Source organism: Cynara cardunculus, assembly GCF_001531365.2.
Source record: "Cynara cardunculus var. scolymus isolate 2C chromosome LG 1, CcrdV1, whole genome shotgun sequence".
Lineage (NCBI taxonomy): Eukaryota > Viridiplantae > Streptophyta > Magnoliopsida > Asterales > Asteraceae > Cynara > Cynara cardunculus.
The window spans coordinates 17,363,768-17,379,279 of NC_037528.1; the positions used below are offsets into that span (position 1 = coordinate 17,363,768).

Sequence of the window (15,512 nt, forward strand, 5' to 3'; positions counted from 1 at the left end):
TCTTTAAGTTTTTTTGGATTAAATTTTTTTTTGTTATAGATTATTAATTCTTATATGTTGTTGTGGTTTTTTTTGTATTAAATTAAATTTATTTTGGTCTTAGGTTTATTAGAAATGTTTGAGATTTAAACATGCATAGTCTCTCACACATTTAATTTAAAATAACTCACATAAACGAAAAAAAAATTCTCATTTCTCCATTGAGGATCCTCATTCTCTGTTAAAGATGAGTATCAAGGTAGGGATGTGATTATATTTCTCGATGAGAATGGAGACGGAGATTCAGGTCCCCGCCCCATTCCCATACCTACAAATATATAATAAAGTCGCAATCATATAAATAAAAAATGTAATCATTTCAAAATAAAGATGAAAGACGACAGAGATTGTCAACCACAAGGACCAAAATTGTAATTTACTCCACAATAATATTTATACATAAACCTGGATCTATGTATCGGCCAGTCTGCTATCCAGTGTCATCTTCAACTAGCCATATCCCATATGGCAGAGTCACCTCACTCCTCGTCGTCCAACTCACCACCAAATCTGTCCGCCGGTGCAACCCCAACCACCATGTCGTGGCGTTTGGGTCTATTCCTCTCCGCCGTAGGAACCGTCGTGATAAGCCTACTTCTGGTCCAGTTCGACACCTTCGATGCAGCTCCTTATTCCTCCGATGAGTTGGCTAAGCAGCCCATACCGGGTGCACCGCGGACGAACCCACGGATACTTCATGGTTCCGAGAAGATCGGCGAGGGTAAGTTGTTGGGACCCGAAGACATCGTGTATGACCCGAAGTTAGGGCTTATTTACACGAGTTGTGTTGATGGATGGATAAAACGAGTCACGGTGAATGACTCGGTGGTGGAGGAGTGGGTTAACACGGGCGGGCGGCCTCTTGGACTCGCCCTTGGTTACGCCGGCGAAGTATACGTGGCTGATGCCTATAAGGTTAGTCTCTAACCCTTAAATTAAAACAAATTCCAATAAAAATTAAAACCCCATTATTTTCAATTTCCATGGCATGGAAAAAATGACATAAATTAAAAAAAAAAAGCTCTCTTACAAATGGCCACTTAGAGTTGACCTTGACTTTATTGATTATTGATATCCCTTCTTTATTGTTTTTTTGTTATTGGTATGTTTTTTTTAATAAAGGAAACCAGACAAATTTATAAAAACCATAACGAAAATACAGAGTTTAGACAGAAAACCACAACCAACCAAATAGATAATTTTTGGATTAATAGACAATTTTTTAAATATTGATTAATATCAATCAAACATTACTTCAAAAACGGTTTTTTTGCTAATAAACAAAGGTATCGTTTGTTTTTTAAGAGGTGTTGAAGTATGAAGTCTGATTTCACTTCTGATTTATAAGAAGTGGTGTTGAAGTCTGAAATCTGAATTACTCAGTCTGTTTGTTTTTACGTCTGAAATCTGAATCAATAAAATTGTTTGTTTTTGTAAACTGACAAACGTTTTGACCGATTCAGACTTAAAAAGGTATTAAAGAGTTTTTTTTCTTCAAAAAACAAACGTTTCAAATACTCCTTGAAATTCATTCTCCTACAGAACCATTTGTATCTACGTATATTACATTACCTGTTCTTGTGATTGATGCTCAATATTAAGTTTGGTCCATACTTCAAAACTAATTACAATTTTGGTAGCTAATGTTGTCATTTTGTTTCAGTTTTGGTCATTTTGACCAACTCTAGTTTTAAAAAGTTGGTTAATTTAAGCGTATTTTAATATTTTTTTTGTCTTTTTCATTTATTATTTTATTAGATTACAAAGTAAATTATGATTATAGTGCGGTGGTTTGTCAATGGTTTGCAAAATGAGATTAAAATAGAAACCGTTGACAAAGTACAGGGACTAAAATCATAGTTTATTTTATAATTCAATAAAGGAAAAAGACAAAAAAAAAAAACCAAAATACCCTTAAATTAACTAACTTTTTTTAACTAGAGTTAATCAACGGGACCAAAATTGAAACAAAATGACAATAATATTAACTAAAACTGTAATTAATTTAGAGCATGGACCAAACTTAACAGTGATGTCAAACACAAGGACCAAAAATGTAATTTACTCGACATCATATGATCATGATTTTAGGTTTAATCAATATTACTAATACAAGGGTAGGTTTCAAATAAGAATGTCAATAATTTGAGAAACCTGCAAACCAGTTATTCATAATGAAAATTATTTATAATAAAAATGTATGATATTAATTGATTATTCATCATAAATAATACACGAAATAGTTTTAGTTCTCAGTTTCTCAAAATATTTATGGTTTTCATTTGAATTTTCCTCTACTTATATTTACACCCACACACGAAAAGTATACGTGGTTTTGAGCTACACCAGATCCCCATGTCCAACCTAATTTCAATAAAGGGAGTTTTTCTCTCAGATAACTGTCGATGTTCAAGTCAGCTTTTGTAGCAGTATATTTTAGTTTACAACAAACTTCTGTTTTTTCCTCTATCAATTTTTTCAATTTGTTAATATAAATAATAATCGAACAAAAATGGTGTAATAAACAACTAAAGATCAGTAGTTTAAATATCATTTGATAGAATTTTGAAGATCAGCTTAACCGACGCAATGGTCGCTGAAAATTTCATATGAAAAGGTTGATAAATGTCCATGTTACCCTTCAACTTTGCTTAAATGTCCACATTACCCTTCAACTTTGCTTAAATGTCCATGTTACCCCTATTCCTTTATTTACTTATCTCACAATTTTTTTGTATAATTTATCAGACTTTTAAGTTTAGTTTGCTGTCCAATTTATTTGTCAATAGGGAATACTTAAAATAACAGAACACGGGGAAATAGAAGTGTTGACAGAGGAGGCCGAGGGTGTAAAATTTGGAACGGCAGATGCTCTAGCAGTTGCGGAAAATGGTATGGTGTATTTCACAGACGCCACATGGAAATATAACTTGCATGATTTTGTATACGATTTGCTCGAAGGTCGACCTTACGGTAGATTCATGAGTTATGATCCATCTACGAAGCAAACTAAAGTGATTGCTCGTGATCTCTACTATGCTAATGGTGTTGAAATGTCCCCAAATCAAGACTCCGTTATCTTCTGCGAAACCCCGATGTAATTTCTCTCATTTCTCTGTGTATATAACGATCTCAAAATTTAGAAATTTTGACGTTTTTTAAAGTATATGATATTCATATATGGCACAACTCACATGCATTACTCAGTTTTAGTGAGACTTGATCCTTGGACCTCCAGAGCACATACTTGTTGGGCTAATGACCCTTTTGGTGACGTGAATTGCAGGATGAGATGCATGAGATACTACATAGAAGGTGAAAAAGCGGGTACGATAGACGTATTTATTGATAGGTTGCCTGGTATGCCCGACAACATTCGTTATGATGGTGAAGGTCGCTACTGGATCGGAATTCCTACGGTATGTCCGCTACTTAGATACCGTATATAGCTAAAACTATCCACTTATCTCGTACTAATGTCATTTAAAACAAATCAGTACCAATGTATCATCTGCGAATAAAGTGGGACCCATTTTCCTGTTTTATTCATGTCCATCAATCACGTAAAACCACATCGTCCATATATTGGAAATGGGAAAATGAATTAAATAAATTTATATAAATTAAAATAATGATGTGTCTTCAATTGATTGCTGTGATAAGGAGAAGACATAGAATAAGAAGACAACATATTTTTATTCTTGAAATGGACCAGTTGAACTAAATTTAATCGATTTGATATAGATCCATTTACGGGTTTTCATTATTTGGTTCAACACAAAAAATCCCGAATGAAAGTGAACTTTGTTATGTTTTTTGGTAGGATCACTCGTACGACTGGGATCTTGCACGTAGATATCCGTTCATTCGCAAAGTTCTTGCCTTTTTGGCAAAGTACTTAAAGAGACCCTCTCTAGAGAGAAACTCGGGGGCATTGGCAGTGGATTTGGAGGGGAGGCCGGTTGAGCGATATTATGATCGTGGACTAGCATTTGTTACAACCGGGGTAAAAATCGGGGATTATTTGTATCTCGGAAGTCTTGTAAAGCCCTTCATTATCCGCCTCAATATTACTCAATATCCCGCCACTACAACATGATCAATGCTCGATTGTTGTTGTTTTTGCGTTATCTGGTTTGTTTTCGAATAAGGTTTTAGTTTATGTTACTAGTCTTGAGACCATGGTTGTTTCAATCCTTTTGGAGGCCCTGTTACACCTAAAGCTTTTGATTACAATACAAAATGAGATCACAAATATACATATATACAAATTACAAGGGTGATGGTGCAACGTATTATTTTTTTTCTTCTGATAGAAATTAGTGAGGCACTAAGTTGGGTTATAGTTTTACATTTGTTGATTAAAGGCGTTAGACAACGTAAAATTGGGTCCAAAAATTTAAAATCATATATTTAACATGCTAAAAAAATGGATTGGACCTTCTTGAGATAGGAGGTGCTGTTGAAGGATTCATAATGCATGGGTGGAATATGAACTTTGTGCAAGTCTAGGGGTGAAATATGAATTTTGTGCAAGTCTAGGTTGCATTCGACGTTTCTGAAAGTTAAGGGGTGTGCTTTTAAATATATCTAAAAATTGCGTTAAAATATGAAGTTTTTACTTTGATTTTCTGATGTATTTTTAAAAGAAAGGTTAACATAGGGGAAGAGGTGATTATTTCGGGTGGGGGTTGGGTCCGGACCGGGTCTAACTTGTTTTCTTTGTTTAATGGGTTTAATATTGAAAACCCAAGCCCTTTTTGGTGAGCTTGACAACTTGCCATTGCCGCCCTATAAATGGGTCGGGCTTGCCTAAGAGCCTAAAAAGTGTAAGAGACCGTTTACTAAACGCTTACCCAGTAGGTGTTTACCGGACAATTTTCTTCATCGGACGAACATGGCAAGGCCCAATAATCTTATCTGGTAAGAGCGATGATAAGGATAGAAAGTCTTACCCTATAAGTGAGGGCGACGACTCTTACTTGGATAAACGTTTACCATATATATTGTTGCACACGATACCATTTTGATTTACTACAATCTTACCTATAAAATAAATTATAGTGTTGACTCCTAACGGTAAGCGCTTACCAGGTAAGTATTTAGGTAAACAGAAATGGAACCAATAAGTAAAAGAAAAAACACGGTTACAATTAAAATTTTAAACAACTAAAATGATAAATGGATTTCAACAAATATAATCAAAGAGTCCTATTTTATAATTTTAATAATTTAATTTAAAATACATTATCACAATTTTAATTACTCGTAAAAAAATATTAAATATAAAATATAAACGGGCCGGATAGGGCTGTCCATATTTATTTTTACATTGTCCATGTATGTCCGTTAATTTTAACGAACAAACCCGGGCCCCTCCTTTTTCACGATAATGGTTGTCCAATCCCATATTTCTAGCGGGCCGGATGGGACGGGTCTAACGAGTCATCCCGCCCATGAACAACTCTAATAGGGGGATTTCATTTTTTTCCTACGGTAAGAGACTTCATTTGGATCCATAAAATTATGATAAATTCGAAAATCAGGGTATCATATATTTTAATTTATATGATTTTTTTTCCATCTGCGTTTTGGATTTATTGTACTGATTTAACATATATTTGTTTTACAATGTAAACATATTTTTATGTGTTTATATAACAAAAAATACAACTAAAAAGTTTCAAATTGTGAACCGAAACATATAAAACCAATACATTGAGAAATAAATATATTAAATTCTAGTCTTAGATGAAAAAAATCATGTAAAACAATATCTTACAATAATAATTTGTACAGTTATCTTAATATATAGAGTTCGCATGTGATTAAGGGCCCGTTTACCCTAAGCACTTACAGGTAAAATTCAACACTATCGCTTACCGGGTAAGATTTTATTCACTAAAATGCATCGTATGCAACAATTTATCTCGGTAAGCGCTAACCACGGTAAGAGTACTCATCCTCACTTACCGGGTAAGACTCTCGATTCTAGCCTTCGATCTTACCAGGTAATATTGATGGTTCAGAACAATGGTGGTCGGCAGTGGTTCAGAACAATGATGGTTGAAAGTGGTTCGGATCGGTGGTGGTCGGCGTTGGTTCAAATGGATGTCATATGGGTCTAGGTAAATTATGTAGGGAAAATAGGGATAATTTTATCTTTTTGAAAAAATGGGATGGAATGGAATTGAATTCTTTCTCAAGGGCATGACCAAATCCATTAATAGTGGAATATGTGGAAATCAATTCCATCCTGTAGCTAAACCAAACGCCTCGATGAAATTTGGTTAACGGAATTGATCATTCCAATTCTTTAAGATTCGGTCGGAATCATGTGAACCAGACATCCCATAAGAATTCATTTATATAAATACTAAATGCATATAAAGACTTGTCATTAAACATGTAAAACTTACTTATTTTTTATAACATCGAAGTTTCAAAAGAATTTCCAACAAGTTTTCCAAAACGAATATTTTGGGGACATTTGTTTCACCCGATTATCTAAAATGAAGAAAATAGGAGAGAAGGTGAAATTCGATGACCAGAAGGGGATAAGGTAGAACATTAGTGGAGAGTTTATTTCAACACTTGGTGTAGTGTAATTCAGTAAGAGTCGTTTCTAAACAGCTTAACGAGCTTAATGGAACTCGTAACTTATTCGGTCAACTATACATGATTGTTTAGTAATGGCTTAATGGTATAGAAAGTGGCTTATTCTAAGGGGAGGTTTATGTAGAAAACCAAGTTTTTTTCTAAACATGCCCCTCCCAATAAAAAAAACCACGTTCCTTCCATATATGAAAAAACCTCCCAACCAAAAACCTTTCGAAGCTATACAGACAAACTAATCCACACAAACAGCTTAATCCACACAGGACTTAATGGAAAACCAACCACACACCCGTAACATCTGTTAACTTCAATGTTTATTACTTCTTGATCTACAGGGTAATTCACTTTCAGAATGCAACAAGATACTTGGCAAATTAAAGCCGCGACTTTGAGCCGTTGATTCGTATAGCCATGAAAACAAAAAAAACCGATCGCTATCCTTTACAGGTTGCGCTTTGTGGATCGACTTATTCATAAAAACCATTGTCACCTTTGGTAGAAAGAAAATCTAGCAACTAGTTACATGCAAATGAAGAATAATAAGCACGGTCAGACCAGAGAAAAACGAAAAATGGTGCAGCTTACGCCTTATGATTCGAGTGCGGATATGACAGCATCAACAACCTCTTGAGTTGTATTACTTCCTCCAAGATCTTTTGTGCGGTATTTTCCCTCACAAATAACGCGTTTCACTGCAGTTTCTAGGCGATCTGCATATTCCGGAAGCTGGAGGTGTCTGAGCATCATGGCTGACGAGAGGAGCAGGGCCACGGGGTTTGCTCTCTTCTTCTCAACCATTTTCGGTTTCCCAACATTCCCAGCTGATGCACCTTGCTCAAAGATCGCGTACTCAGTCCCAACATTTCCTGTAAGAATCCATCAGTAGTACTCCATCAAAACATAGTGCTTATTACTGTAACGGATTGGGTCCTGGTGAAAATGAAAGTTATGGTGAGAAAAGTAAGAAGGGATCTCCACCCTTTGATCAATCCTAATCGAAGAGAACCACTAGTCAACACTAATGAGATACACTAGATCAGTTCCATTCTAAAGTGCAATTCATGGGTTGTTTTGGGATTAAAAGTCATCAAGGATCCAAATCCTTTCTTACACTTCTCACTTTAATTCCTATTCTCGCACGATCCTTCGTCTTACTGTAAAATGGAAATCGGCGGATTCTGCATATTTTCTTGTATTATTTATAGTTTTATCCTAACGCATGCATAGAGAAGGGAACATGTTATATACAAATATATGCATTTATAGGAAGGCCAAATGTCATAATAGGCTGCTTTATAAAACATAAGTTTATAGGACTAAACAGTTAATCGTCCTATGTAAAAGTGTTGCAATAACTTGATATGATGCATTTGGATATCTTAACAAGTTTGTTAGGGCCCTTTTGAAATAGAGCATATTATTACCCTTTTTATATGACATCATTTGGAAGAGTGTCTTACAAATATATAGTGTCCAACAAAAAGATGTGTTCACAGGACACTTCTCAAAAGTGTTATATAAAAAACTAATAAGACATTTTATTTCAAAATGTCCTAAATGTTAGGACCCCCAAAAAAGTCTTATCAACTTATTGTAACACTTTTACATAGGATATATAATTGTTTTGTTCTATAAACGTAAGTCATATAAAAGAGTTCATTAGTACATTTAGACATACTTGGTGTCCTATAAAACCATTTTTGTTGTAGACTTGGAGTGATTTTAACATATGTATGTGGTTTCTAACTATGTACCTCCAGGCATGACTCCTGTGCCGCCAGCGATGCCAGCAGCCGTGTTTGCAACCAGGTTTCCGTAAAGGTTAGGTGTCACCTGCAAGATTCAACCAATTCACTTGTCAGTAAGGGCCTAATTGCAGTTCAAAAGATAAGCAGATCAGAAAAACTGCAAGAACCAATTCCTTTCTGTAGTATGCTTGATCTGCATGAAGCACTCATACATTGTGAGCGATGTTAGAAAGGAGGACAATTATTTGTGAAATCCCAAAATCCGATTCTAGGACAGTTATGAGTGTTTAGGATATTTAATTAACATTAACATACCATGACATCAAACTGCTCAGGCTTTGAAACAAGTTGCATGCAGCAGTTGTCCACAATGATTTCATTGTACTTGATATCAGGATATTTTTTCGCAATCTCTCTACAAGATTCCAAGAAAAGACCATCCGCAAGCTTCATGATGTTTGCTTTATGAACGGCTGTCACAGTCTTTCTGTTGTTCAGGTGTGCATACTCAAATGCGTATTTTGCAATACGTTCAGAACAGAACTTTGTTATCACCTAAAAGGATAGCATATCAGACACAATAGAAGCGCACACACACACACACACACACACACACACACACACACACACATATATATATATATATAAAGCTATTATGCTACAAATGTTAAGTACATATGCTTAACTGTTGTCCAAAATGCTTACCTGCAGATGGCATCCTAGAACGCATTCATTTCTAGTTCTGTACCTTATATAATTTGGGTAAAGCAATATCAAAGTTCAGTTATTTACCTAGCCATCAACCTTTTGAACCATTTTAGTTGGTTTCTCATAGCAAGTTATAATTTGCAATAATGAATATTTTGGACCGTTGTAGCAAAATACACACAAAGAAAGGTGGTATCAAGTATATTTGTACAATCATTCTTGTAAAGCTATCTTTGTCATCATTTTTTGCAAGAACAATGGTTTGTTTGTAACAAAAAGCCAAATTTCATGGTTCAAAAAGTCGATCACTCAAAAAAAATTTAACTTTTAATGTTATGTTTGAATGGCACAGCCGGGTTACTTGTGCAAGTTTGAAGCAGGTTCTTTACTGTTGAGCATCGATAATGTTCGTAGAAAGCACAACTCGACTGTTTTCTACTACTTAATAGTTTCATTTGTTTATTTACTTCCACTTTATCTTAACCATAACTAATTCCACGAATTTAACTTCTCCAAAAACATATAATCCTAAAGACAGTAAACAGTATCAACTTTTATGTTTTACTTGATGGAATTCAAGAGCAACCTAATTTTAAATAAGCATTTCATCAAGCAACAAGCACACAATTTTGCATCAACAAGCTTTACAAATAAAGAAATCCAGAATCCAAATAAAGAAAATACTCCCTTTTACAATGCTGACACTTGTAGATGCTTTCTCTTTTTTTTTTAATAAGATTTCAATCCAAATGCAAGTCTTTACCCATAAGTAATCATTAACTGATATCGACAACTTTGATTTTGATCCTTCTTTTGTACTTAAAGGGTGTTTATATTTGACCTCAAACACTTCTATTTTGAGTTCTAGTTTCTGCAATTAAATAGTACCCAATTGGCCAATTTCACAGGAGCATTTCATCGAACAACAAGCATACGATTTAATTCAACAAAATTCAAAAACCCAAATGTACCTTAAGACTCTCAACGACACCAGGAACAACCTCATGCTCCAAACCCGAATACTCCCCCTCCGTATTCTCCCTGATGACCACGATATCGACTTTATCGTGCCTTGTAGGCAACCCAGGCAAATTAAAGCAATTCACAAGGGAAACAAACAGATCCAATTCTTTCCTCAACATAACATTCAACGAGCTAACCCCTCCACCCACCGGCGTAATCAATCCGCCCTTCAAACAAACTTTATTCTTCTTAATCGAATCCATAACCTCTTGAGGTATCCCGCTCATGTTGCCATGAACCTCAAATTTCTCAAAGGAAACCGGCGCCCGCATTGTGTCCATGACCTGTTCAACGGCGCCGGTGACCAAGGGGCCGATCCCGTCTCCAGGGATTAGAGTAACGGGTCTTGGTCTACCCTCTTCGGTGATGGGTGTAACGGGTCTTGAACCGTTGTATCCGGGTCGCGGCATGTAGGTGATGGAGCGTAGGCATGATCGGAGATGTGATGGGTTACCGGAGACGAAATTCTTTAGAATCGAAGCGGTTCTTTGGGCCATTTAAGAATTATATATGGGGTTCCTTGGAGATCTGTGCAAAAAAATTACTGTGTTCGTGAAGGTAGTTTTTGGCTTCGTCTTAACGCTCCGCCATTAACGAACTTTTGAGAGAGAGAGAATCCATAAAACCGGTTCTTTCCGTTTTGCTCCTTCTGACCAAGATTTATATTCGTAACGGGTTACAGCATTAAATTTAATTATAAATCATATTAAAGAAATAAAATCTTTTTCTTTTCTATAACTTTAATTGTCATTTACCCACAAAATTATCCGGTAAACGTTTATCAGTACTATTTAACACTATCATTTATTTTATTAAGTAAAATTGTAGTTTATAAAAACGACATTGTATGCAACAATTTATTAAATAAGCACTAATTAGATAATAATCGTCACTGTCACTTACCGTGTAAGATTCTTGATTCATACCTTTGTTTTTATCAGGTAAGATTATCGGTCATTACTATATTCATTAAATAATTAATATGAAAGTGCTTACTGGGTAAGTATTTAATAAATGACCCTTATGTTAAACATATAACATTAAGAAAAATACATGTAATATTTTGTTTTGGTATTCTTGAAATGGAAAAAATTATTATATTTTATTTATTTTCGTGTTTTTGAATAAAAAAAAATGAAGTTAATAGTTTAGAGAATCTTCAACAGATATTTTAGAGAGAGTTAAAATTCTAAAGTTTTTAACCTATTATTTTACGGCAATAAAATTGATAAAAATAGGAACTAGATATAATTTTTTTTCTAAATTTAGAAATTCTCGGAACATCTTCAACAACTATGCTAAAATAAAGAAAAGAGGTATTTTAGCATTTTTGTTGTTCCAATTGCTATGCTATCATCTATGCTAAAATAGAGAAAAGATGTGAGAGATTGTGAAAATCTCTAAATTTAAAGAAATCTTTAAAACTCTATAAAAAAAAGAGAAAATAATATTTTTAATTATATCCAACTAATTAAAGCTATTAAAGTAAAATGTGTAAGAGAGAAAAGTAATATTTTATTAATATAATTAATGTTAGAATATTAAAATAAAGTAGCTGTTGGAGTTAAATGTAATTTTTTCTAAAAATTTTATCTTTTAATACTCTATTTTAAAAAAATCATAACATAATTGTTGAACATGTTCTCAAATATTAAATATTGCATAAATATAAATGAATTTTTATTATTCCCACAAGGCACCAATGAAATTATTCCATAATTTCCAATAAAATTAATTTATTTAAAATTTTATTGAAAGGTTATATTTATTTAATATTTTAAAAATATTATCTAATTTTAAAATCTGTAAAATGAGTATATTTTGGAAGACATATTCTATTTGGATAATCTTGAAAATTAATGTATAATGTATTATTTAATATATTTTTTTTATCTAAAACTAAGATTGAGAATATTAATATACATATATTTATTTTATAATGTATTTGTTTCACAATATAAATTTTTTAACCTATTTGTAAAGAGAGCAAACTACAATGAATCTGCGAGGGGATGGTAAAATCAATTTAATTTTTTTTTTCTGTTTTAAAACGTTCATAGCGAATTTTAGGTATGTTTTTTAGGTTAAAATAATATAAGTAACCAATTTTTAAAAGTTCAATGTTTATTTATTCAAAAAAAATTTAAAAACTTAATCATTCAAAATGAAAAAAATTAATGGGTTTTTAATTCAAAAAAAAAAGTTTTAAGGATTAAACTATTCAAAAACGAGAAAGTTTAATGATTTTTTTCATTTAAAAACAAGTTTGAGAACTAAATCATTCAAAATGGGAAAAGTTGGTTGAGTTTTATTAGACTTCTCTCTCTCTCTCTCTCTCTCTATATATATATATATATATAGAGAGAGAGAGAGAGAGAGAATTTCAGTTGAGAACTTGAGAACCACCTACAATGTGCTGCATATCAATTTTCAGTGTTAATATTCATCATGAATAACACATATATGATGAATAAAACTTTCATATTTCTGATAGAAATGTAATATGTCGTGCTATGAGCGATCCTCTAATTCTTAACGAAAATGAGGTTCCTAATCGATTCCCAACCCACAATTTTAATTTGACTTTTTCATTCCATTTCGCTTGGGTTAAGGAGATAAACGAGGGATTTTATCAAATCATGTCGATAACCAAATTTAATTTCCCTAGGTCTTATTTGATTTGTGGGACTTGATTGGATTTTGAGGGATTTGGAATTGAATTTCATTCCAATCTCATATTTGGTTTCAATGATTTTCTGGATTTGAAATCCCATGATTTTATTGAAATCCTACAAACATATGATTTTGAAATCCCAAGAGGTAAGTTGGCAGGATTTGCTTGTAATAATGATTTAAAATATGTTAAAAACACTTATTTTGTAACGACAAAATAATAAAAAGATAATTTGATTATTTTTATATTTTTTTTATGATTTGTTGTTATATATTATTTATAAGAAAAATAATTCAATTCCATTTCAATCATACAAATCAAACACACCAAAAATTTCAAATCCTCCATGAAATTCAAATATCTCACGAAAATTCCATCGAATCAAATGCCCTGAGTGCCCTCAACAATACAAGGGTTTTTAAAAATATTTCTTAAAAAAAAACGACTAATTTTTTTTTCCAAATACACCAAATAAATCGTATGCTTGTTGTTCGATAAAATTAAAATGAATTATCGCCAAATAATATCTATTTATTAGATAAATCATGAAAAGAACCAACCCTTATGTTTTATTTATCAAAATATCCAAAAAAAAATCCAAAATAGGAGTATCTTGTGAGATATATAAATCAAATATTTCAAATATGCAAAACTCCCAAATAATTCACACATTTGATAAATATCAAGTAAAACACATTAATATTTCAAAATGAACATTTTGGCATGTACAAAGTTTTCAGAAAGCAACTTGAATTCACCTTGCTAAATTTAGGTTAAATCTAAGTTTTACCCAAATCTTGAGCTTTCTTTGATGAAAACCTTAGATCCTCAAGTCATACTTCTAGATTTATGATGCAAAGCCCTCAAGAACACCTCCTTATCTCCCACAAAAAAAAAAAAAAAACCTCAAGAGAGAATGAGAGTTGTTGGTGCAAAAGAACCAAATCCTAGATTTAAAAGACAAAGATGAAAACCCCAGGCATCTACGCAACTTTCCACAGCGTGGAAAGTCTTGCGAGCCTAAAATCAGGTTTCCAGAGCCCAACACAACTTTTGAAGTAACTTTAACTCACTTGACAATCAGCTTGGCACTTTATTGTGTTTTTAAGCTAATTTGCGACTTCTCGCGTGACGAAACTTGCATGAGAGGTCCCTTGATGTCCACATGACTTTCAACACAAACTTTTATTCATCATAACACAACCGTGACTCTTGATTCAAATGCCACAGACGTTTAATGATGGTTGGACACTGAATGACTTGTTAAAACATATCTACACCCTTAAACAATTAACCGTAAAACCACGGGTGTTACATATAAAAATACCATCAAAATCTTATTCATCCACTTTTTATCTAGAAATTAATAGAGAGCTCATTCGTTTTTCAAATTTTAATAATTTTCTCTTAAATCCAATTCTCTATCAATAAATTAGACTATGTGTGTGTATATATAGACTTGGGTTCAAATGAGATCAAGGGTTTTTCGTGAGACCCATAAGACCAATTTATATTCATTGATCAACTTTATAAGTTAATGATTTAATGGTCTAAAGTTGCACGGTAACAATTTTAGAATTATTGAGAAGTCTCGTAACATTTATGAATGTTCATGTATTGTGAAAAAGATCATGACATATGAACACTTTCGGACAATCTCATTGAACACCATATGGTTATGAACCCAATAACTGGTGTTAACCATTTGAACCAATCTTAGCCCTTGATCCTCTTGCAATCTATGGATTAAAATTAATCATGACATATTTGTAATAAATGAAAAATTGAAGAGAAATAAACATTGGTGAACATTCTTGAACAAGGGTATTGTGGAAAAGATCATGACATATAAACAGTGGCGGATCCAAGATTTTTGTCTATTGGTCACCTTCCGCAAAATCGTCCGATGTATTTTTAACCTAATTACAACGTTTCGAGAGATAAATCTAAATCAATAAGTTCATAAAGTTAACACAATATTCTTTATTAACAAAAACATCTTACTTTTGTATATAACAAAAACGTACTTGTTGGAATTAATGTGGGGCCAAAAGCACACAATTTTATGTTATGTCTTATTATGTGCCTTTTCAAGAATTGTTAAGGTAGAATATTGAATTTATACATATATTTCTAACGGTCTCTTTTTTGTCGTTATGTTACCGACTTGAATAAAACTGCAGTCAAAATTCTGGAAGTAAGTCAAACCGTCAAAGGGGAGGAAATTAATTTTAAGGTAGATTAATTGCATTCCTATGTGTTATTTAATATATTTTTATTTAATGATTTTCTTTGCATATCTATACTATATTATAAAGTATTTGGCTAAAACTTAAAAACTCTTAAACTCGTTCATCCCTAAACGATTTCATTCCATACCTGAATTCGTGTAACTAACTGCAGATAAACATAATCAAATACATGATAAACATCTCATTTTAAATATAAAAAATTTAAAATATAATTAGTATAATCATTGAGTTCTAACAGAATACTTAACTATTATCTTTATAAAATGTTATGTTATTAAACCAAAAATAAATTATTTCATTATTAAACTTAAATTAAATTATAAAAAAAATAATCTATATTATATTATAAAGCATTTGACAAAAACTCTTAAAAACTACTTTTTATGCGTGAAATACTGTTTATTAATGCATATTAYTTAAAACTCAAGATTACAAGTAGATTGTGTGTAA

At 32.6% G+C, this 15,512-nt stretch overlaps 2 protein-coding genes across 2 annotated transcripts; one reads left to right on the forward strand and one right to left on the reverse strand.

The window, feature by feature from the left end:
* The first annotated feature begins 450 nt into the window (after positions 1–450).
* Positions 451–4,273, forward strand: LOC112516953 (protein STRICTOSIDINE SYNTHASE-LIKE 6-like). Its single transcript, XM_025124222.1, has 4 exons — positions 451–954; positions 2,829–3,136; positions 3,326–3,458; positions 3,863–4,273. Exons 1-4 carry the CDS (start codon positions 505–507, stop codon positions 4,136–4,138), a joined length of 1,167 nt encoding a protein of 388 aa, XP_024979990.1. The 5' UTR covers positions 451–504; the 3' UTR covers positions 4,139–4,273.
* A 2,681-nt stretch (positions 4,274–6,954) lies between these two features.
* On the reverse strand, positions 6,955–10,706 carry LOC112520949 (isocitrate dehydrogenase [NAD] regulatory subunit 1, mitochondrial-like). Its single transcript, XM_025129578.1, has 4 exons — positions 10,085–10,706; positions 8,721–8,960; positions 8,412–8,490; positions 6,955–7,523 (listed from the first exon to the last, which is right to left on the reverse strand). The coding sequence occupies exons 1-4, from the start codon at positions 10,631–10,633 to the stop codon at positions 7,246–7,248; spliced, it is 1,146 nt and encodes a 381-aa protein (XP_024985346.1). The 5' UTR covers positions 10,634–10,706; the 3' UTR covers positions 6,955–7,245.
* Between the last annotated feature and the right edge of the window lie 4,806 nt (positions 10,707–15,512).